Source organism: Procambarus clarkii, chromosome 10, assembly GCF_040958095.1.
Source record: "Procambarus clarkii isolate CNS0578487 chromosome 10, FALCON_Pclarkii_2.0, whole genome shotgun sequence".
NCBI lineage: Eukaryota > Metazoa > Arthropoda > Malacostraca > Decapoda > Cambaridae > Procambarus > Procambarus clarkii.
Genome location: NC_091159.1, coordinates 45,073,509 through 45,099,496, shown reverse-complemented (window position 1 = coordinate 45,099,496; position 25,988 = coordinate 45,073,509). Strand labels below are relative to the sequence as shown.

Here is a 25,988-nt window from a genome sequence, read left to right as displayed (position 1 = left end):
TGTGGCCAGATTCACGAAGCAGTTACGCAAGCACTTACGAACGTGTACATCTTTCCTCAATCTTTGACGGCTTTGGTCACATTTATTAAACAGTTTACAAGCATGAAAACTTGCCAATCAACTGTTGTTATTGTTATAAACAGCCTCCTGGTGCTTCGGAGCTCATTAACTGTTTAATAATTGTAAACAAAGCCGCCAAAGATTGAGAAAAGATGTACAGGTTCGTAAGTGCTTGCGTAACTGCTTCGTGAATCTGGCCCCTGGTCTCTAGCAAACTCTGAGATCTTCTAACTGCCACCACTAACCCGAGTTCCAATAACTACTAATTGATTGATGGTTGGATCAATCAATTACCCAGTTATTCATAGAGGGTTGATCCCCCAATTAATTAAAAAGGGAGGGATGAATTTAAGTTAAGTGTGGTTCAAGTCAAAACCCAAGGGAACATATACGATATTAAATAGATAAGGCTTGTTTAAAAAGTTCACTGGCGACTCTAGCCCAAACACTTGGGCTGGACGGTAGAGCGACGGTTTCGCTTCATACAGGTCGGCGTTCAATCCCCGACCGTCCAAGTGGTTGGGCACCATTCCTTTCCCCCGTTCCATCCCAAATCCTTATCCTGACTCCCTTCCAAGTGCTATATAGTCGTGATGGCTTGGGGCTTTCTCCTGATAATTCCTCTCCTCCTCTCACTGGCGACTCATACAGTAACCACCGGCTCCTGGACTCCGTCATACAGACAATTTTATGAGGTCAAACTCACTAAACTACTAGAAATCACTCAAGTTTATTGAAACCTAAAATAATTATAATGGGACAAATGAACGCTCCCTAAACAGAAATATATTCTAACTGAAATTCTTCCTATAATAGAGGGCCCCTGATTAATGAATCTACAGAGGAACTGTACCAACTGACGACACAAGTCAAGCCTGGCCTCGGGCCGGGCTTGGGGAGTAGAAGAACTCCCAGAACCCCATCAACCAGGTATCAACCAGGTATCAACCAGGTATCAACCAGGTATCAACTCGTAAGCACTTTACCGTCATCCCAAGCCAAGCCAGATGTTCTGCCTGGCTTTCTGGAGGTAAGACATTGGCCTCAGATGCCCGTCCGCCACACTTCTTGAGGTTATCTTGAGATGATTTCGGGGCTTTTAGTGTCCCCGCGGCCGGTCCTCGACCAGGCCTCCACCCCCAGGAAGCAGCCCGTGACAGCTGACTAACACCCAGGTACCTATTTTACTGCTAGGTAACAAGGGCATAGGGTGAAAGAAACTCTGCCCATTGTTTCTCGCCGGCGCCTGGGATCGAACCCAGGACCACAGGATCACAAGTCCAGCGTGCTGTCCGCTCGGCCGACCGGCTCCCTCTGACTAAAGATTGCTCTTCCCACCCCGAGGCTGACCTGGCCTAGAGGCCAATACTAATTTTCCAAGATAATTACCATACTAGATTTACATTTCCTCGTCACTTAGGTTACCAGATTCCTATTCCGAACTTTATTACAATTACATAGACCCTTGAGCCAGGCTAATTAAAATATTCAATAGCAATTGAATTTGTCTAATTTACATGAATTAACAAGTAAGCTGATCGGTACATATTTTCCAATAACGAGATCCTATATTCTCACTGAAGTCAAATGCCTCTTTGACAACATACGAGGCTGACTCTTTATTCTCAAATGACGTTAATTTAACATAAATACTTAAACAAGATTGATTAATCCTACAATTACTTTAATACATGAATGTTACTACTCATAATTTGATGAATTCGACACAAGGAACATGTGACGCTCTTTGTTTCAGCACATAAGCTCTAATCCCTTGGGTCGGCCGAGCGGACAGCACGCTGGACTTGTGATCCTGTGGTCCCGGGTTCGATCCCAGGCGCCGGCGAGAAACAATGGGCAGAGTTTCTTTCACCCTGTGCCCCTGTTACTTAGCAGTAAAATAGGTACCTGGGTGTTAGTCAGCTGTCACGGGCTGCTTCCTGGGGGTGGAGGCCTGGTCGAGGACCGGGCCGCGGGGACACTAAAAAGCCCCGAAATCATCTCAAGATAACCTCAAGATAACCTCCTTAGCCTTGCAGGTCAAGTACCAACTCACGGCATATTTTTACGAACGGCGTATCTTACCTTCTAGTGAACGACTGCTTTTAATATTAGATCTATAGCCTTATATATTAACAGTTCTACTGTGACAAACCAACCACAAAAGGCGATTGTAGTGTCTTTAACAATCCTGACCGCCGTACATAAATACGTACATTTACGTCTCTCCTACTGGGTAAGATAGTTGCTATAGAAACTAGTGCGGTATTCAGCATTTAACATAAGGTGATTTAGGTGCCTCTACGTAACAGATCCTGATTCGACCCGACCCGTTCAGAGCGACCGGGCACTCACAGGACGATCCCCCACAAGACCAAGCTCACTCTCCCATTTCCCCATCCCCCCCCCCCCCCCCCGTTCATCTTAACAGCCTGTATGGGCACTGAGGTCCGCCTTGAGCTTAGAAACGGCGCCAGGAACATCCTTAGTCTGTCTGCGACACACATCCTGGTCCTCCGCAAACGCGGTAAACTCCCCGGGGAACGTTCAACGCAACATACGGCGCGATCACCGCCATATTTGTTTACGTTTACGATACAAGACAAGGAAGCCAGAAGCGCGATTCACAGAAGACCAGACCAGAGAATGGTAGAGTGATGGAACGCCTGGTCATGGGTTAGGCCAACCCTTGACTAGTTACTCCAACCATAACGGGCCAACCAGTCTTGCCCCGTTGTGGTTGGACTGGTCAAAATATCAGATCACACCAACGAGACGTTAGTGGACTTATTGTTATCAATAAGGTCAATATTCTCAAAGTTTCCCCACTTGACCCAGCTTCCTGGTCAACCAGCAGTTGGCACCGATCACACAAGACGCTCAGCCATCAACAGCTTCAAGCTATTGATGCCTTCCTCAAGAACATCAATCAGCGGCCATTGTTAGGCCGCCTAGCGTCTATGGCATGTGGCTCAGGCACTCAGCTGGCTCCTGGTTCATCCTGCTCTTTATATGATAGTTACGTATCATTAAATTAAATTGATTAATAATGGAGTCACTTATAATCTCGTCAAATAAATTATTTTCTATCGAAAATCAGATTAGTGTTAATCTGTTAATCTATATCAGATTATCTGATATAGTATAGCAGAGCTTATCTGAAGGTTTAACTAGGAATATCAATGGCATTTCTAATGAATTCTGGGCTTAAAAAGAGAGAGAGAGAGAGAGAGAGAGAGAGAGAGAGAGAGAGAGAGAGAGAGAGAGAGAGAGAGAGAGAGAGAGAGAGAGAGAGAGAGAGAGAGAGAGAGAGAGAGAGAGAGAGAGAGAGAGAGAGAGAGAGAGAGAGAGAGAGAGAGAGAGAGAGAGAGAGAGACAGAGACAGAGACAGAGAGAGAGAGAGAGAGAGAGAGAGAGACAGAGAGAGAGAGATAGAGAAAGAGAGAGAGAGACAGAGACAGAGACAGAGACAGAGACAGAGAGAGAGAGAGAGAGAGAGAGAGAGAGAGAGAGAGAGAGAGAGAGAGAGAGAGAGAGAGAGAGAGAGAGAGAGAGAGAGAGATAGAGAGAGAGAGAGAGAGAGAGAGAGAGAGAGAGAGAGAGACACAGAGACAGAGACAGAGACAGAGACAGAGACAGAGACAGAGAGAGAGAGAGAGAGAGAGAGAGAGAGAGAGAGAGAGAGAGGCGATAAAAGGCATGAAAAGAGGAAGTCAGGCCAACGAAAGGCATGACAAAAGAGGCAGAAAAACTTTCTGGCGTCAAAGGCCCTTAACTGTGTGTTTAACCAGTGTGAAACACGAAGAACACTTCCAGCTGGAAATAAAACAGCCGTTTTTGGACACCGTTCAGCAAGAACTGGGGCAGCAGGGTGTACAATCTTGAGGGGAAATTCTCAACAGGTTTCCCGAATGTACAACTAATAACAATTAGCTCCAAATGTGTGACGTTTCCAGTAGGATGTGAATTATCTTTTTAGAGGCTGATATACGCAGTCTAGAGACTGATATATACAGTCTAGAGGCTGATATACGCAGTCTAGAGACTGATATATACACAGTCTAGAGGCTGACATATACACAGTCTAGAGACTGATATACACAGTCTAGAGGCTGACATACACACAGTCTAGAGGCTGACATATACACAGTCTAGAGGCTGACATATACACAGTCTAGAGGCTGACATATACACAGTCTAGAGGCTGACATATACACAGTCTAGAGGCTGACATATACACAGTCTAGAGGCTGACATATACACAGTCTAGAGGCTGACATACACAGTCTAGAGGCTGACATACACAGTCTAGAGGCTGGTATACACAGTCTAGAGGCTGGTATACACAGTCTAGAGGCTGGTATACACAGTCTAGAGGCTGGTATACACAGTCTAGAGGCTGGTATACACAGTCTAGAGGCTGGTATACACAGTCTAGAGGCTGGCATACACAGTCTAGAGGCGACATACACACAGTCTAGAGGCTGGCATACACAGTCTAGAGGCTGACATACACACAGTCTAGAGGCTGGCATACACAGTCTAGAGGCGACATACACACAGTCTAGAGGCTGGTATACACAGTCTAGAGGCTGGTATACACAGTCTAGAGGCTGGTATACACAGTCTAGAGGCTGGTATACACAGTCTAGAGGCTGGCATACACAGTCTAGAGGCGACATACACACAGTCTAGAGGCTGGCATACACAGTCTAGAGGCTGACATACACACAGTCTAGAGGCTGGCATACACAGTCTAGAGGCGACATACACACAGTCTAGAGGCTGGTATACACAGTCTAGAGGCTGGTATACACAGTCTAGAGGCTGGTATACACAGTCTAGAGGCTGGTATACACAGTCTAGAGGCTGGCATACACAGTCTAGAGGCGACATACACACAGTCTAGAGGCTGGCATACACAGTCTAGAGGCTGACATACACACAGTCTAGAGGCTGGCATACACAGTCTAGAGGCTGGTATACACAGTCTAGAGGCTGGCATACACAGTCTAGAGGCGACATACACACAGTCTAGAGGCTGGTATACACAGTCTAGAGGCTGGTATACACAGTCTAGAGGCTGGTATACACAGTCTAGAGGCTGGTATACACAGTCTAGAGGCTGGCATACACAGTCTAGAGGCGACATACACACAGTCTAGAGGCTGGTATACACAGTCTAGAGGCTGGTATACACAGTCTAGAGGCTGGTATACACAGTCTAGAGGCTGGTATACACAGTCTAGAGGCTGGCATACACAGTCTAGAGGCGACATACACACAGTCTAGAGGCTGGTATACACAGTCTAGAGGCGACATACACACAGTCTAGAGGCTGGCATACACAGTCTAGAGGCGACATACACACAGTCTAGAGGCTGGCATACACAGTCTGGAGACCATGAAGAGAAATATGTTACATTTTACTTTTTGATCATTCAAGACCTACTTGGCAGGACTTGGTAAGACTTGATCGGACTTGATAAGACTTGATCGGACTTCGCAAGACTTGATCGGACTTGATAAGACTTGATAGGACTTCGCAAGACTTGATCGGACTTGATAAGACTTGATCGGACTTCGCAAGACTTGATCGGACTTGATAAGACTTGATAGGACTTGGTAGGACTTGATAAGACTTAGTCGGTTCAGGTATGAATTGGAAGACCCAGGAAGTGCAATATTGGTGCGTGCCACGGGTCATGTGGTGCCATAATGGTGCCTGCAATGGGCCATGGTGGTGCATAATGGTGCCACGGGCCATGGTGGTGCCATAATGGGGCCTGCAATGGCCCATTACACAGCCAGGGAGGTCACATATAAGACTTGAAAGGGAATAAATGGCTTCTGTGCATCAGAGATTCTGTTTGACTCTTCTGCTGGACCGGGAAGGGGAACCACCATCGAGGACAACCACCCTCGAGGACAACCACCATCGAGGACAACCAACATCGAGGACAACCACCATCGAGGACAACCACCATCGAGGACAACCACCATCGAGGACAACCAACATCGAGGACAACCAACATCGAGGACAACCACCATCGAGGACAACCACCATCGAGGACAACCAACATCGAGGACAACCACCATCGAGGACAACCAACCTCGAGGACAACCACCATCGAGGACAACCACCATCGAGGACAACCACCATCGAGGACAACCACCATCGAGGACAACCACCATCGAGGACAACCAAAATCGAGGACGACCACCATCGAGGACAACCACAATCGAGGACAACCAACCTCGAGGACAACCACCATCGAGGACAACCACCATCGAGGACAACCACCATCGAGGACAACTAACCTCGAGGACAACCACCATCGAGGACAACCACCATCGAGGACAACCACCATCGAGGACAACTAACCTCGAGGACAAGCACCATCGAGGACAACCACCATCGAGGACAACCACCATCGAGGACAACCAACATCGAGGACAACCACCATCGAGGACAACCAACCTCGAGGACAACCACCATCGAGGACAACCAACATCGAGGACAACCACCATCGAGGACAACCACCATCGAGGACAACCACCATCGAGGACAACCAACATCGAGGACGACCACCATCGAGGACAACCACAATCGAGGACAACCAACCTCGAGGACAACCACCATCGAGGACAACCACCATCGAGGACAACCACCATCGAGGACAACCACCATCGAGGACAACCAACATCGAGGACAACCACCATCGAGGACAACCACCATCGAGGACAACTAACCTCGAGGACAACCACCATCGAGGACAACCACCATCGAGGACAACCACCATCGAGGACAACCAACATCGAGGACAACCACCATCGAGGACAACCAACCTCGAGGACAACCACCATCGAGGACAACCAACATCGAGGACAACCACCATCGAGGACAACTAACCTCGAGGACAACCACCATCGAGGACAACCACCATCGAGGACAACTAACCTCGAGGACAACCACCATCGAGGACAACTAACCTCGAGGACAACCACCATCGAGGACAACCACCATCGAGGACAACTAACCTCGAGGACAACCACCATCGAGGACAACCACCATCGAGGACAACCACCATCGAGGACAACTAACCTCGAGGACAACCACCATCGAGGACAACCAACATCGAGGACAACCACCATCGAGGACAACCAACATCGAGGACAACCACCATCGAGGACAACCAACATCGAGGACAACCACCATCGAGGACAACCACCATCGAGGACAACCACCATCGAGGACAACGACCATCGAGGACAACCCGCAGCGGTTACGTAACTACCGGGAGTGTAGCAGCAAACTCTTCCCCCCTCGAATTGGTCGTTTCTTGATACGACAGGCTAACGAGCGAAAAATTAAATACATCGCAAATCACCCTATCGGTACGAGCCGCCTGAGACAGGATTCGAACCTGTACACACTGGGAAGCTCCGAAGCACACGCCCTTACACCATTACACCATGACATGGTCAACAGCAATGGGATTCACCTGATTACAGATGACACCACTAAAACCCTCTAATCAAGGTTACACACATTCCCCCCCCTCCCCTTCCACCCCCCCCTCCATGGCACTCTGGCTGTGGTATGAGGGTTCGAGCTTTCAGTGCTTCTCTTAATACTCAGTGTGTGGGTTCGAATCCTTCTCTTCCTCATGGCTCATATACTGATTTTTTCTCCCTAAATACAAAACCTGACTGGAAAAGTAACTTCTCACAAATATCTACGTTTTCTGTGCCTGGGACTGGTTAGGTTAGGGTGGACTGGATAGATTAGGGTTGACTGGTTAGGTTAGGGTGGACTGGATAGGTTAGGGTTGACTGGTTAGGTTAGGGTGGACTGGATAGGTTAGGGTTGACTGGTTAGGTTAGGGTGGACTGGATAGGTTAGGGTTGACTGGTTAGGTTAGGGTGGACTGGATAGGTTAGGGTTGACTGGTTAGGTTAGGGTGGACTGGATAGATTAGGGTTGACTGGTTAGGTTAGGGTGGACTGGATAGATTAGGGTTGACTGGTTAGGTTAGGGTGGACTGGATAGGTTAGGGTTGACTGGATAGGTTGGGATGGACTGGAGGAATGACAGTGTCGTGGGGGAAGAGCTAGACGAGTCGACACTGTGACTAAACTGTCGACTGGGTGACAGGTGTGTCGAGGCTTCCTCGTGCTCGACAGCTTGGAGTCCTCGTCCTGTCGACCCAGTACCAGCTGGCAGCACATTCTCGGACGCACATCCTTAAGAACACATTCCAAGACGCTCATGGAAATATTTCGACAAAGAAGTCAAACTTAACTAAGCAGGAAGATGGAGGGGGGAACAAAGTGCTTGCAGACATGTAAACACAAGCGAGAGTGCCTCTTGGAATATCACTCTGGCACTGGTAAACGATGATACTCTAGTGAGTGTGAGTGTGTGTGTGTGTGTGTGTGTGTGTGTGTGTGTGTGTGTGTGTGTGTGTGTGTGTGTGTGTGTGTGTGTGTGTGTGTGTGTGTTTGTGTGTGTGTGGGTGTGTGTGTGTGTGTGTGTGTATGTGTGTGTAATTACCTAAGTGTAATTATCTAAGTGTAGTTACAGGATGAGAGCTACGCTCGTGGTGTCCCGTCTTCCCAGCACTCTTTGTCATATAACGCTTTGAAACTACTGACGGTCTTGGCCTCCACCACCTTCTCACTTAACTTGTTCTAACTGTCTACCACTCTGTTTGGTAGTGTGTGTGTACTCACCTATTTGTACTCGTCTATTTGTGCTTGCGGGGGTTGAGCTTTGGCTCTTTGGTCCCGCCTCTCAACTGTCAATCAACTGGTGTACAGATTCCTGAGCTTACTGGGCTCTATCATATCTACATTTAATACTGTGTATGGTGTCAGCCTCCACCACATCACTGCCTAATGCATTCCATCCGTTAACTACTCTGACACTGAAAAAGTTCCTTCTAACGTCTCTGTGGCTCATATGGGTACTCAGTTTCCACCTGTGTCCCCTTGTTCGCGTCCCACCAGTGTTGAATAGTTTATCCTTGTTTACCTGGTCGATTCCTCTGAGGATTTTGTAGGTTGTGATCATGTGTCCCCTTACTCTTCTGTCTTCCAGTGTCGTAAGATGTATTTCCCGCAGCCTTTCCTCGTAACTCATGCCTCTTAGTTCTAGGACTAGTCTAGTGGCATACCTTTGGACTTTTTCCAGCTTCGTCTTGTGCTTGACAAGGTACGGGCTCCATGCTGGGGCCGCATACTCCAGGATTGGTCTTACATATGTGGTGTACAAGATTCTGAATGATTCCTTACACAGGTTCCTGAACGCTGTTCTGATGTTAGCCAGCCTCGCATATGCCGCAGACGTTATTCTTTTTATGTGGGCTTCAAGAGACAGGTTTGGTGTGATATCAACTCCTAGATCTTTCTCTCTGTCCGTTTCATTAAGTACTTCATCTCCTATTCTGTATCCTGTGTTTGGCCTCCTATTTCCACCACCTAGTTTCATTACTTTGCATTTACTCGGGTTGAACTTCAACAGCCATTTGTTGGACCATTCACTCAGTCTGTCTAGGTCATCTTGTAGCCTCCTACTATCGTCCTCAGTTTCAATCCTCCTCATAATTTTTGCATCATCGGCAAACATTGAGAGAAACGATTCTATACCCTTTGGGAGATCATTTACATATATCAGAAACAATATAGGTCCAAGGACCGACCCCTGCGGTACTCCACTCGTAACGTCTCGCCAATCTGAGACCTCACCCCTCACACTGACTCGTTGTCTCCTGTTACTTAGGTACTCCTGTATCCAACGGAGTACCTTCCCTTTCACTCCAGCCTGCATCTCCAGTTTTTTCACTAGCCTCTTGTGTGGCACTGTATCAAAGGCTTTCTGACAATCCAAAAATATGCAGTCTGCCCACCCTTCTCTTTCTTGCCTTATTTTTGTTGCCTGGTCGTAGAATTCAAGTAACCCTGTGAGGCAGGACCTGCCATCCCTGAATCCATGTTGATGCTGTGTTACAAAGTTCTTTCGCTCCAGGTGCTCCACTAGCTTTCTTCGCACAATCTTCTCCATCAACTTGCATGGTATGCAGGTTAGGGACACTGGCCTGTAATTCAGTGCCTCCTGTCTATCCCCTTTCTTGTATATCGGGACTACGTTAGCTGCTTTCCAAATTTCTGGCAGTTTCCCTGTTGCCAGTGATTTGTTATACACTATGGAGAGCGGGAGGCACAGTTCTTCTGCTCCTTCCTTTAGTATCCAAGGGGAGATTCCATCTGGGCCTATAGCCTTTGTCACATCCAACTCTAGTAAACACTTCCTTACTTCCCCGCTGGTAATCTCAAACTCTTCCAGTGGTTCCTGGTTAGCTATTCCCTCTCTTATCTCTGGGATTTCTCCTTGCTCTAAGGTGAAGACCTCTTGGAATTTCTTATTCAGTTGCTCACACACTTCCTTGTCGTTTGTAGTGAATCCTACTGCCCCTATCCTTAATTTCATAACCTGTTCCTTTACTGTTGTTTTTCTCCTGATGTGGCTATGCAGCAATTTAGGCTGAGTCTTTGCCTTGATTGCGATGTCATTTTCGTATTGTCTTCCTGCCTCTCCTCTCATCCTGACATATTCATTCCTGGCATTCTGGTATCTTTCTGTGTGTGTGTGTGTGTGTGTGTGTGTGTGTGTGTGTGTGTGTGTGTGTGTGTGTGTGTGTGTGTGTGTGTGTGTGTGTGTGTATTCACCTAGTTGTGATTGCGGGGGTTGAGCTCTGCTCTTTCGGCCCGCTTCTCAACTGTCAATCAACTGTTACTAACTACTATTCCCCCCCCCACACCACACACACACACACACACACACACCCCAGGAAGCAGCCCGTGATAGCTGACTAACTCCCAGGTACCTAGTTACTGCTACGTAACAGGGGCATCAGGGTGAATGAAACTCAGCGCCATTGTTTCTCGCCGGCGCCTGGAATCGAACCCGGGACCACAGGATTACGTGTCCGCTCAGCCACCGGCCCCCCCTATACCCCTCTGTGTGTGTGTGAGAGAGAGAGAGAGAGACCGGTGTATTCGCTATAAATATACATATGGAAACATTTTGCAAACTCAGGGATGATCTACTGAGCCATTTGTAAGTTGAACGACCATGGGAGCAAAGGTTGGCCAGATATCTATTGAATGTCCGAGATTTACCTTGTATTCCAAAGCTAAAAGAAAAAAAATAGTGCTGTTAGCTTTACCCGTGTATTTCCAGATATTCAAAATATATATTTGTGTTCAATTAAATGCAAGGCTATTGCAAAGATTTAGCTGCGCGCTCAACATAAATGCACAGAAAACGCATCAAAATTGAAAATCTAGATAAATAAAGTTTTACTCTGTAATGCTCAGAGATGAAAGGTGTTTGGGGGAGATGGGAGCCTTTGTTCACTCACTACCCACACCACACCTCTCATGTGGAGAAATGGGACCACGCTGAGCTCTCGCTCTCTGTCTCTCTCTCTCTCTCTCTCTCTCTCTCTCTCTCTCTCTCTCTCTCTCTCTCTCTCTCTCTCTCTCTCTCTCTCTCTCTCTCTCTCTCTCTCTCTCTCTCTCTCTCTATATATATATATATATATATATATATATATATATATATATATATGTTGTACCTAGTAGCCAGAACGTCGTACTCGGCCTACTATGCAAGGCCCGTTTTACCTAATAAGCCAAGTTTTCCTGAATTAATATATTTTCTCAAATTTTTTTCTTATGAAATGATAAAGCTTCCCATTTCATTATGTATGAGGTCAATTTTTTTTTATTGGAGTTAAAATTAACGTAGATATATGACCGAACCTAACCAACTCTACCTAACCTAACCTAACCTATCTTAATAAGTTAGGTAACCGAAAAAGTTAGGTTAGGTTAGGTTCGGTAGGTTAGGTAGTCGAAAAACAATTAATTCATGAAAACTTGGCTTATTAGGCAAATCGGGCCTTGCATAGTAGGCTGATAAGCGCGTTCTGGCTACTAGATACGACATATATATATATATATATATATATATATATATATATATATATATATATATATATATATATATATATATATATATAACCTAGAAGGAATAAAAAGGAGGAAGAATAGGGTTAAGAAGGAGCCATGCGTCCTGAAAGGCAGGAATGTACCTTTTGAACAAATCCACAAGGGCCGTGACGAGGATTCGAACCTGCGTCTGATTTCCGTCTGATTTCTTCGTGTTAACACTCAGACCGACCCAGAGGGCGTTTGTTTATACCGGCGGTGACTTAAATGGTAAACTAACTTGACAGAGAGCTAGCTCTACTGGAGAGTGCTGGACAGAGAGCTAGCTCTACTGGAGAGTGCTGGACAGAGAGCAAGCTCTAATGGAGAGTGCTGGACTGAGAGCTAGCTCTAATGGAGAGTGCTGGTCAGAGAGCTAGTTCTACTGGAGAGTGCTGGACAGAGAGCTAGCTCTAATGGAGAGTGCTGGACAGAGAGCTAGCTCTAATGGGGAGTGCTGGACAGAGAGCTAGCTCTAATGGAGAGTGCTGGACAGAGAGCTAGCTCTAATGGAGAGTGCTGGACAGAGAGCTAGCTCTAATGGAGAGTGCTGGACTGAGAGTTAGCTCTAATGGAGAGTGCTTGACTGAGAGCTAGCTCTAATGGAGAGTGCTGGACTGAGAGCTAGCTCTAATGGAGAGTGCTGGACAGAGAGCTAGCTCTACTGGAGAGTGCTGGACAGAGAGCTAGCTCTAATGGAGAGTGCTGGACTGAGAGTTAGCTCTAATGGAGAGTGCTGGACAGAGAGCTAGCTCTAATGGAGAGTGCTGGACAGAGAGCTAGCTCTACTGGAGAGTGCTGGACAGAGAGCTAGCTCTAATGGAGAGTGCTGGACAGAGAGCTAGCTCTAATGGAGAGTGCTGGACAGAGAGCTAGCTCTAATGGAGAGTGCTGGACAGAGAGCTAGCTCTAATGGAGAGTGCTGGACAGAGAGCTAGCTCTAATGGAGAGTGCTGGACAGAGAGCTAGCTCTAATGGAGAGTGCTGGACAGAGAGCTAGCTCTAATGGAGAGTGCTGGACAGAGAGCTAGCTCTAATGGAGAGTGCTGGACAGAGCTAACTCTACTGGAGAGTGCTGGACAGAGAGCTAGTTCTACTGGAGAGTGCTGGACAGAGAGCTAGTTCTACTGGAGAGTGCTGGACAGAGAGCTAGCTCTACTGGAGAGTGCTGGACAGAGAGCTAGCTCTAATGGAGAGTGCTGGTCAGAGAGCTAGCTCTAATGGAGAGTGCTGGACAGAGATCTAGCTCTAATGGAGAGTGCTGGTCAGAGAGCTAGCTCTAATGGAGAGTGCTGGACAGAGAGCTAACTCTAATGGAGAGTGCTGGACTGAGAGTTAGCTCTAATGGAGAGTGCTGGACAGAGAGCTAACTCTAATGGAGAGTGCTGGACTGAGAGTTAGCTCTAATGGAGAGTGCTGGTCAGAGAGCTAGCTCTAATGGAGAGTGCTGGACAGAGAGCTAACTCTAATGGAGAGTGCTGGACAGAGAGCTAGCTCTAATGGAGAGTGCTGGACAGAGAGCTAACTCTAATGGAGAGTGCTGGACAGAGATCTAGCTCTAATGGAGAGTGCTGGTCAGAGAGCTAGCTCTAATGGAGAGTGCTGGACAGAGAGCTAACTCTAATGGAGAGTGCTGGACAGAGAGCTAGCTCTAATGGAGAGTGCTGGACAGAGAGCTAACTCTAATGGAGAGTGCTGGACAGAGATCTAGCTCTAATGGAGAGTGCTGGTCAGAGAGCTAGCTCTAATGGAGAGTGCTGGACAGAGAGCTAACTCTAATGGAGAGTGCTGGACAGAGATCTAGCTCTAATGGAGAGTGCTGGACAGAGAGCTAACTCTAATGGAGAGTGCTGGTCAGAGAGCTAGCTCTAATGGAGAGTGCTGGACTGAGAGCTAGCTCTAATGGAGAGTGCTGGACAGAGAGCTAGCTCTAATGGAGAGTGCTGGACTGAGAGCTAGCTCTAATGGAGAGTGCTGGACAGAGAGCTAGCTCTAATGGAGAGTGCTGGACAGAGAGCTAACTCTAATGGAGAGTGCTGGTCAGAGAGCTAGCTCTAATGGAGAGTGCTGGACAGAGAGCTAACTCTAATGGAGAGTGCTGGACAGAGAGCTAACTCTAATGGAGAGTGCTGGTCAGAGAGCTAGCTCTAATGGAGAGTGCTGGACTGAGAGTTAGCTCTAATGGAGAGTGCTGGACAGAGAGCTAGCTCTAATGGAGAGTGCTGGTCAGAGAGCTAGCTCTAATGGAGAGTGCTGGACTGAGAGCTAGCTCTAATGGAGAGTGCTGGACAGAGAGCTAACTCTAATGGAGAGTGCTGGACAGAGAGCTAGCTTTAATGGAGAGTGCTGGTCAGAGAGCTAGCTTTAATGGAAAGTGCTGGACTGAGAGCTTGCTCTAATGGAGAGTGCTGGACTGAGAGTTAGCTCTAATGGAGAGTGCTTGACTGAGAGTTAGCTCTAATGGAGAGTGCTGGTCAGAGAGCTAGCTCTAATGGAGAGTGCTGGACTGAGAGCTAGCTCTAATGGAGAGTGCTGGACAGAGAGCTAGCTCTAATGGAGAGTGCTGGTCAGAGAGCTAGCTCTAATGGAGAGTGCTGGACTGAGAGCTAGCTCTACTGGAGAGTGCTGGACAGAGAGCTAGCTCTACTGGAGAGTGCTGGACTGAGAGTTAGCTCTAATGGAGAGTGCTGGACTGAGAGCTAGCTCTACTGGAGAGTGCTGGACAGAGAGCTAGCTCTAATGGAGAGTGCTGGACTGAGAGCTAGCTCTGCTGGAGAGTGCTGGACAGAGAGCTAGCTCTACTGGAGAGTGCTGGACAGAGAGCTTGCTCTAATGGAGAGTGTGTGTCAGAGAGCTAGCTCTACTGGAGAGTGCTGAACAGAGAGCTAGCTCTAATGAAAAGCGCTTAACAGAGAGCTAGCTCTACTGAAGAGCACTAGACAGAGAGCTAGTTCTAATGAACAGCGCTGGACAGAGAGCTAGCTCTAATGAAGAGCTCTGGACAGAGATCTAGCTCTAATACAAAGGGGCAAGAGTGGGCGGGAATTAGCTATTTTACGGAGAACTTGAATGAGTGTTAGACGTATATATATATACAATAGATAGACGTATATATATACAATAGATAGACGTATATATATATACAATAGATAGACGTATATATACAATAGATAGACGTATATATATATACAATAGATAGACGTATATATATACAAAAGATAGTCCTTGTTATAGGAGCTACCGTAGTTGCTGATGCAGTACCAAGTCCAGCCCGTCTTCCCAACATCTCCCCAACGTCCAGAAACTGTCGTACTAAAGCGGCCTCGTCCTAACCGATCAGAGGACCCAAAACAGAAAACGGAATTGAATGTCAATTTCGCGAGCCGCTAACATTGTTCTAGTTCGACGACTTCTGGTTTCAAGTTGCGTATACGTCAGAAAAGCGACGTTCCATTAGGAGGACGTGGCCCTGGGTGTGGCCCTGGGTGTGGCCCTGGGTGTGGCACTGGGTGTGGCCCTGGGTGTGACCCTGGGTGTGGCCCTGGGTGTGGCCCTGGGTGTGGCACTGGGTGTGGCACTGGGTGTGGCCCTGGGTGTGGCCCTGGGTGTGGCCCTGGGTGTGGCCCTGGGTGTGGCACTGAGGGCTACACCTATGACACACACACCCCGTCCCCACATAGCCCCCGGGGCTCTGATAACCCTTATCTCCATGAATCAGTTTTCGGGGGATGATAATGCTTTTTCACCGGCACAAGAATTATTTCCCGGCACAAGAATTATTTCCCGGGACAAGAATTATTTCCCGAGCGATATGCCGGCGCCGGCAGGTGAAGGGGAAATAAGAGAGGGGCAGAAAAGGGTCTGTGAGAAGCGAGGAAGGGGGGGGGGGAGAGAAAGGGGGGAGGGGGTTGAGAAGGCAGGAGGGTGTGTAATTTTTTTTTTTTAATAATTTTTCACTTTCAATTCACTCTTCAACACCATTTGTCCATTTGTTTCCCTTCTTCTTTCTCCCGTTGTCCTAGTTTCTTTATTTTTCTCTCTTGCTATTTCTCTCTCTGTTGCATCTCTTTCTTCTCTTCTCAGCTTTTCTTCTATTTGCCTTGTTATTGCTTTACTATCGTTTCTTGTTCTATCTTTTCACCTCTGTCATTTATCCCCTTATTTTGCTCCTTCCCTATCTCTCTTTACCCTTCTAAAGTCACATTTTGCTCTCCTATCCTTCTATCTCCATTTCCCATCTCTCTCTCTCTTCCTTATTTTTCTCTCCCTCTATCTTCTTTTATACATTCTTCTTTATCCCTTTATCTCCTTCTTTTCTCCATATTCCTCCCTTATTTCCCTCTCTCTCTCTCTCTCTCCATTACACATTCCCTTATTTCTCTTCCTCTTATACCTCACTTATACCTCACTTATACCCCACTTATATCCCACCTATACCCGCACTTATACCCCCTCTTATACCCTCCACTTATACCCCCTCTTATACCTCACTTATACCTCACTTATACCCCACTTATACCCCACCTATACCCGCACTTATACCCACACTCCCTACACGCTGCGGGTGATATTTAAGAGTACTCCCACCCAACACATTGAACAGATAACCCGGAAAGTTTTGCATCGTAACAGTGTTTGTGCTTCTCGTTAGTCAATGATTGCCAAACTGTGCTTGCTTGCCTTGTTTGAACGGCCAACACGCACAACTTATTGGATCAGGCCCCCCTCTTTCTCTCTCTCTCTCTCTCTCTTTCTGTTATGTGTGTGTGTGTGTGTGTGTGTGTGTGTGTGTGTGTGTGTGTGTGTGTGTGTGTGTGTGTGTGTGTGTGTGTGTGTGTGTGTGTGTGTGTGTCTGTTTGTTATACCTATACTCTTTCAAGTGTCGAAAGGCCCCCCTCTTCCCTCGGCCTTTCCTTATGCTTCAATCCTCACAGCTCTGGTACAGTCGCATTGTACACTTTTGCCCCATTTCTAGTATCTTTACGTGAAATATGTTCCCTAGCTGGGGTGGCATGCTTCATAAAGGGACCTCTGAAAGATTTTCTAAATGTTCATTATATGCCTGAAAATATTCATACATTTTTTCTGGGTTGGTGTCTATTAGCCATCTCCCAGCATATCCTTATTGCTCGAAAATGTCTTGATGCAAATCACGTGTCGTATCAGCTTCGAATAATTCTGAGAGGGATGAATGTATGAACTTTCTCATTCAGATCATTTACATACACCCAGATCGTGTGAGATAATGAGAAATATTGAGTCTTCACATTTGTTTCCCACCCTCTGTCCCTTCTTAGCACATTCTTTGTCCTATTTTTCTACCTTTCTCACCTTCAGTTCTCCCTTTTCCTTCCTTATATCTCTCTATCCCTCCTTCTTTATTTTTGTTAATGCTAAATCTTACGTTAACATTGTGACTTCAATATTAATTCGACAACTCACCATGCTAAAGGAAGTAAGATCATTATCTTATCTAAGTTAGTGCCCCACAATCCGAACTTAATTACGCTTCCTCTCCAGACATACAAGTTTGATAGCGGAGCCCAACCCTCCAGACCTTAGTGGAGTTGTGTCGAAATTAGGTTCCGGAAACTTGCTGAAAGTTTGGCAAGAATTAAGTGTAACTGCGTCTTTCATCTGTATATTGTCGACAGGAACAGCACGTGGGCTGTTTGGTTATCCGAGAGAGAGAGAGAGAGAGAGAGAGAGAGAGAGAGAGAGAGAGAGAGAGAGAGAGAGAGAGAGAGAGAGAGAGAGAGAGAGAGAGAGAGAGAGAGAGAGAGAGACAGACAGACAGACAGACAGACAGACAGACAGAGAGGTGTTATGGGAAGGGATACCTCTCAGCCTACTAACAAGGCTGTTAGTAGACTGAGAGCTATCAGCAGTCGTCTATTCCTATACTCACCAGAGTAAAAAAAAAAAAAAAAAAAGAGTTCAAATCACAAGTCAAACATGTCAAATTTCGTAGATCAAAAAATCATCATTTATCAGGTGAAAGATGTCATACCGTGAACCATATCCTGCTTTTCACGAGCGATGAATGCGTTGAAAGGTTCGTCAACACTCCAATTAACAGCCATAACCAGGTGTCGGCGCCAGGCACCTGCTCTGTTAAGCTTTCAGTAGTTGAAGGTCTGAAGAAAAGTCCTTCAATTAGTTCCTGGAAGGCAAATCACTTTGTCTTAAAATTGGTTGGCTCTGTTCAATTTCTTTTTCTTACCTCTATTTGCTTTAGGCATTTATTCCCCCCTTGTCTTTCTCTGTTTACGTTTCTTAGTGTTTTTTATATTTTATTTCATGTTTTATATTGTTTACTTTTACCTTACCTGTGTTTACCTCACTTTTTCTCATCACACTTCCCTCCCCTCACACCTCACTTTCACGTCATGTCACCTCACTTAATTCTCTCACCTCATCTCTCACTCATCACCTCCTCACCACAAAATGCTATTGTCCAGCTTTAATAAATGATAGTGATTGTTATTGTCTCTTCACCGCATGTAAATTAGGATAGGTTAGGTTCTATCCGTCGTGACGTAGAGGATAGGCAGGCACTGGAGCCAGTGGTGTAGGGAGGATGACTGTAGCTGGACAGAAGGACTGCAGGCCCACGATTCGTTAAATTGATATAATAAGTATCTTTATCTAATTAGATCATAGCCTAAGGGGGACACATTCCTGGAGTGTATTGATGCGAAGGTTTACCTGCCTTGAATGTCACTTGAAGACCAGTGGTGTGTGATATGATTTAGAGATGAAACGTTTATTTTTCAGTGTTCTTTCTATAATATTTGTCAGTGTTATTTTCTTACGGTAAGCCTGTCTGTCCTGGTCATAAGATTCTGGGTTCATTGAAATATTTTTATGTCCTTATTACAAGTGTAAATAATATGTTGCAATTGTCTTTTCGTAAGTTTTATTTCATCTATAGGTGACGTGTCCACTTACTCCTCGATCAACAAGCTCTGTGATGGTCAGGATTATTCCTAAACCGGATTTACTTAATGGTTGAGATTAAATTTATATGTAGGACCACCAGTCTTTGGACGAATCCAAATTAAGAAAGATTTAGCACTCTTAGTATACTCAAGTTTATAATAACTTTTTTTGAAGATTAAGATGTTTTGAAATTGTGTTTAAAGAGATGTTTCTTTTTCTCTATGGCGTGGACAGAGCCGACCTGCATGGATATCGCCCTGTTCGACTTCAAGGTCAGGTTGGTCTATATCATGTTACTGTGTATCCTGCTGGGGCTGGTCGTGCCCTTCATCCTGGCCTCCTACGCCTTCCACCAGCCCGTCAACAACATGCGAGGAACCTGTGCCTTGAACGTGTCATACAGGTGAGAATAGGCAGGAGTCGAAGCTGTGGTTTGGTGGAAGTGACAACGGTTAAAGTGTAGTAACATGTATATTCCGTTCAGGGGAGGAGTGGGAGTGTTCTTGGGTGGAGCGATGTTTGCTTTACAGATAAGAATGATTAGGTGTGGCAGGTTGCATATTACGTCGTGAAGGTAAGACTAATTACGCTGGATTAACACGTGTGTAACACAGGAACTAAATAGAACAGGTGAGTTTAGACAGGTAGTCTATAACTTGTGTGTGTAAGTTACTATGATACACATAGCTGACCATGGCTAGATGTGAGACATCTCAGAGAGGTTATATTGGACAAAATAAGCAATTGCAACGGTTGTTTACCTGTACATAGGTCCACCAGAAAGCTACATGTCCTAAATATTGGCCTGCTTTACGTGATTGATAACCTCATCTCATACGTTCTTGCAACAACATTTTGAAGCAGGTTTTGGGCTTTGAGATACGAGCTTCAAAACATAACCAATTTATTATAAGATTCATATTGCTTAGCATTGAGAAAAGGTTGCTTGTAAGAGGAAAAGCAATAGAGAATCTAGAATCTCCACCTTAGAGTAAAACACGTCTCAGTGATTCCTAGACACTTTGTAATATGAAGCATCTAAGAGGTGACCGAAACCTTATACTTATTGAAGTGTTTGAGACAAGATACTCAAGACTTTGTCAATGACAATCCCATTTTTTTTATTATTATTTTCTACCACAAACGTGGCCACATATTTACAATGCTAACCAGCATATATACATTTTCTTCTGTCCTCCATGGACAGGGTTAGAGATGTGTTAAACATATAGTTCAAGGGTTTCTTGAACAATCAACCACAGAAGGTGATTCTGTGCTTTTAAAATGCTAAGCTAACCTACATGCGTAAATACATAGATACACAGATTTACGTATGCCCTACATAAAGTGTTCGATGTGTCTTTTACATAGTGTCATTAATGTGCATTTTCAAAGGTGAACAACCCCATTATCAGACCTGAGTCACGTAAACAGAATGAAACGCCGTTGCCAATCTTAACTAGTCATCTAGGTAAGATAACTATCTTACCTAGCGTGATAACTGTTGTTATCACGCATGGTTAGCGTGATAACTATTACGCTAACCATGAAGACCACCACACCACAACACATTTACTAATAAATTACATCTCATACACATGGAACCGGTTTCAGTACCCGGTCTCAGGCCTAATAACCTAACCGGTTCCAGGACTTGGCCCTGGAGCTAAGTTCCAACATGATGAGAGACGAGTACCAGCATCCCACGGTGAGATGTCCGGGAAAAAAATATCGTATCAACTGACCCTTATTGAACCCTTAACATAAATATTCTTCTTCCCATTAACCCATCGAAGAACACCCATTAGTCAAAATATTCTCCCTTATTAACACATTTAAGAAACATCTTGAAGCTGTACGATGGGATTGAACCTGTGTCTCTGGACTTTTCAGTGTAGTGAGCATCCCAGGCTCTGGTGTTCGATCCCATCGTTCGATTCAAGATTTTCTCACGTTCTTGTCATTTCGAACAAATTCACGAGGGCCGTGATGAGGGTTTCGAACCTGCGTCCGAGAGGAATCACAAGAATCATTAATTCTTGTAATTCCGTTCTAAATCACGCATTTTTTTTGTTTTGTTTATATAACATCACCGAACTCCGGTGTGTTCGAATTTCAATATTTAGTTACAGACCCCACGTTTGTTCCAATTTCCATACGCAGTCACAGTCCCCAAGCGTGTTCGTATCTTGGTCTGTTTGGACGCTAGGCACTACAGTCTGGCTGGATCTCTCATCAGCTCGGAGTTGGGGAAATTAATTTGCTCCTCGCTATTGCCCAACCAATTAAGGCGACTCCTCTGTGCATCCGGCTTGACCCCTTCACCCTGACATTTGTACCAACTGCCTTCCAGTAGTCCGGCTCGAGCCAGCGAACCCCTTGTTACATTCTCCTATGGGATGATTCTCCATTTGATGATGCGTCGGGGGTCGCGGCGCTCTGATCTCTCGGTAGACGAATTGATGAGTTGATGAGATGGTGTCATCTTTGGAGTCGATACAGCAGAGTCTGTTGACCGGGATATGGGGGTGTTTGGTGAGCCTGTACTCGTGTCTCAACACCTGTTGCTGTATCTACACCTGTTGCTGTGTCTACACCTGTTGTTGTATCTACACCTGTTGTTGTATGTACACCTGTTGTTGTATCTACACCTGTTGCTGTATGTACACCTGTTGTTGTATCTACACCTGTTGTTGTATCTACACCTGTTGTTGTATGTACACCTGTTGTTGTATCTACACCTGTTGCTGTATCTACACCTGTTGCTGTATCTACACCTGTTGTTGTATCTACACCTGTTGTTGTATCTACACCTGTTGCTGTATCTACACCTGTTGCTGTATCTACACCTGTTGTTGTATCTACACCTGTTGCTGTATCTACACCTGTTGCTGTATCTACACCTGTTGTTGTATGTACACCTGTTGTTGTATCTACACCTGTTGTTGTATCTACACCTGTTGCTGTATCTACACCTGTTGTTGTATGTACACCTGTTGCTGTATGTACACCTGTTGCTGTATGTACATCTGTTGTTGTATGTACACCTGTTGTTGTATGTACACCTGTTGTTGTATGTACACCTGTTGCTGTATCTACACCTGTTGTTGTATCTACACCTGTTGTTGTATGTACACCTGTTGTTGTATGTACACCTGTTGCTGTATGTACACCTGTTGTTGTATGTACACCTGTTGCTGTAAGTACACCTGTTGTTGTATGTACACCTGTTGTTGTATGTACACCTGTTGTTGTATGTACACCTGTTGTTGTATGTACACCTGTTGTTGTATGTACACCTGTTGTTGTATGTACACCTGTTGCTGTATGTACACCTGTTGCTGTATGCACACCTGTTGTTGTATGTACACCTGTTGTTGTATCTACACCTGTTGTTGTATGTACACCTGTTGTTGTGTCTACACCTGTTGTTGTATCTACACCTGTTGTTGTATGTACACCTGTTGTTGTATCTACACCTGTTGTTGTATGTACACCTGTTGTTGTATGTACACCTGTTGTTGTATCTACACCTGTTGCTGTATGTACACCTGTTGTTGTATGTACACCTGTTGTTGTATCTACACCTGTTGCTGTATCTGCATCTGTTGTTGTATGTACACCTGTTGTTGTATCTACACCTGTTGTTGTATCTACACCTGTTGCTGTATGTACACCTGTTGTTGTATGTACACCTGTTGTTGTATCTACACCTGTTGCTGTATCTACACCTGTTGCTGTATCTACACCTGTTGTTGTATCTACACCTGTTGTTGTATCTACACCTGTTGCTGTATGTACACCTGTTGTTGTATCTACACCTGTTGCTGTATGTACACCTGTTGTTGTATGTACACCTGTTGTTGTATGTACACCTGTTGTTGTATGTACACCTGTTGTTGTATGTACACCTGTTGTTGTATGTACACCTGTTGTTGTATGTACACCTGTTGTTGTATGTACACCTGTTGCTGTATCAACACCTGTTGCTGTATCTACACCTGTTGCTGTATCTACACCTGTTGCTGTATCTACACCTGTCACTACACCTACACTTCTCACTGTATCTACAGCCGCATGTGTAGCTACACGTGTCCTTGTACATGTGTTCACACCTGACTATCCTCCTCCCCCTACTCTTCGGTGCTCTGTATCAGAAGTTTCACTCTTGCGACACGTTTGCACTTCTGTATCAGTCTGTATTCTGTGTGCGAGATCACTGTAATTAATCATATATCATTATTATTATTATTTTTATTAATTATAATAATAATAGTAATTATTATTATTAGTAGTAAACTGCATCACGACATGATAAAAGAATTGATCCAGCACGGAGATTCGAACCCTCATCAGCGCTTCTGTTGGATTTGTTCATTGAAATGTCGCGTTAATGAGCTTTCTCTGTGAAGTAATTATAATATTATTAATATAATGTCTTGTAAAGATTTTGGAAAGGTTTTTACATTAAATTTGTTGTTGTCTAAGTACATGGTAAAAGTTGTCTAATAGGTATGTACGTGTTTCAGGTTCCCGTGCGTGCCTGGCGAAGTGCTTAGAGAGGACACCTGCCACGCCCTTGGCTGCTGCTACGACTTGCAGTTTGAAAGTGACACGTACGCCCCTAAGTGCTTCCACTCCGTGCCCTCCGAGTACGACTACATCGTGGTCTCGGAGCAGAACGCGACCCTGGAGCCCTCCTACCCGATCACCCGAAGGATGGGCGACGACGTGGAGCTAATCATCGAACTCAGCTCCCTAAGAAGCAAGACCAATATTGGGACTCCGGCATGGCCGCTGCAGGTGAAGCTTCAGCGTCAGGGCAACGACGTGGTGAGAATCCTGCTGTGGAGCCCCGAGAACGACACCTTCAGCAAAGACGACTTCGTACCAGAGGCCGGCAGCGACCACCAGTTGGAAGTCGTGGTCGAGGAACACGAGGGAGGAGATTTCAACATCACAATCATCCGCGTCTCGACCAACGAGACCGTGATGGAAACGGTGTTCGGTCCTCTCATCTACGGCGAGAAATACATGGAAATCAGCAGCAAAATCCCCACCTATCATCTCTACGGACTGCGAAAGAGAAATACGTACAGTCTGTCGCCGGATTTCGTCAAGCGCGAGCGACTCTCATTCTATAACCGCGAGGGAGAAGTTGGCAACGGATCCACCTACGGCTCCCACCCATTCTTCATGAACTTCGAGAAAACTGGGAAGATGTTCGGTGTTTACCTCAAGAACTCCGGTCCAGTCGAGATCGACTTCGTGCCCATCCCCGCTGTGGTCTTCAGGGCGGTGACCGGCACGCTGGACCTGAGGGTGATGGCCGGACCAGCGCCCCGTGACATCAGTCGACAGTATACTAACATGGTGGGACGACCCGCCTTCCCGCCATATTGGGCCCTAGGTTACCACCTCTGTAGGACCACCTCCAACGACACTGAGTACGAGTGAGTATAACTACCTTGTCACAGTAAGAGTAACTACCTTATCATAGTACGAGTAACTACCTTGTCACAGTATTAGCGAGTAATCACCCCATCAGAGCACTAGTAATCACTTCATCAACCACGCTCCACAGGACACAGCGACTATCAGGACAGACCATCAACATATGGACAACAGCACAAATAAATACTTGATTTGTATATTTTTTTAAGGGCAAAAAAAGATATATAAAATTAGCCCTAACCTTTACCAGGCCTAATATAAGCAATATTGTGCTGTAGTTCAACATTTAAACAATGTTAGGCCTGATATACGTAATTTTCGGTCTAATTTAGTGAATGTATATATATATATATATATATATATATATATATATATATATATATATATATATATATATATATATATATATATATATATATATATATATATATATATATAATATAATATATAATTATAGTTCGATATATATATTATATAATAAATATATCGAACCTGCGTCCGATGCTTTCGGAGGCAGGTTCGAATCCTCGTCACGGCCCTTGTGGATTTGTTCATTTGATGCATCACCCTATTGTGATTTCTGTGTGTACGTCTCTGTGTATTTACTGTATCTAGAAATGGACTAAAAGGAAGTGGACTTTTCATGACTGGATCACTAGCCTTACTAGAAGTGAACTTACTTGAAGTGTATGAACTAGGTGTGGACTGATTATAAGTGCCCCGCTTCTTACAGGTCGGCGTTCCATCCCCGACCCTCCAAGTGATTGGACACCATTCCTCCCCCTTGTATCTAGCCTAAATCCTTAATTATCCTCATGTCCCTGCCAAGTGCTCTCAACCACCTCCCCCTGGACACTAGTAAGGGGAAAGGGGGGGGGGGGGTAGAAATAGCCTATGGTACTCTATCCCTTTGAGATGTAATTTTTTTTTGTCTAAATAAACATACTTGAACTTGAACTTGATGGACTGTAACCACCTCGTGTCTCTCTCTCTCACTCAGCGCCGTCGTGGACATGATGGAGACACTGCAGATCCCCTACGAGAGTGACTGCATCGATACCCGCCTCAACTATCCCGGACTCCTACGGGCCCCTGGCGGACACCACGCTTAAGAGGATCCGTGAAGTAAAGAAGGCCGGACGGAGGTTCCTTCTCGTTCAGTACCCCTTCGTCCCCGTCGGCAGCGCTGCCTTCAATGCCTCGCGCGACTTCCTCCTGAAGGTGGGGGTGAAGGAGGAACTCTTTCCGTGTTTCTGCTTTATTTAAAAGTAGTCACGTTAATGTGATTTTTAGGGTCGAGCTCTAGCTCTTGGTTGTTGTTGTTGTTGTTTTAGATTTAGCTACTCAGAGCCGAAGTGTCCATGTAGCACGGGCTATGGTGAGCCCCGTAATGCTCTTGGTCGGTTTTCCTTCCAGCCGTCGATTATTTAATACAGTGAGAGAAACTGGGACTATCTACACTGTTCAAGACACTT

General features: G+C 45.6%; 1 protein-coding gene across 2 annotated transcripts in view; it reads left to right on the top strand.

Annotated features, from left to right (window-relative positions):
• Positions 1 to 25,734, top strand: part of LOC123747632 (lysosomal alpha-glucosidase) — a gene marked incomplete at its 3' end in the record, with an annotated part of 38,648 nt that extends 12,914 nt beyond the window's left edge. For both annotated transcript variants that reach the window (XM_069321966.1, XM_069321967.1), the window contains 3 exon segments: positions 19,294 to 19,462; positions 23,589 to 24,512; positions 25,514 to 25,734. In XM_069321966.1, the coding sequence (XP_069178067.1) occupies positions 19,294 to 19,462; positions 23,589 to 24,512; positions 25,514 to 25,625 (1,205 nt within the window).
• Positions 25,735 to 25,988: the final 254 nt, after the last annotated feature.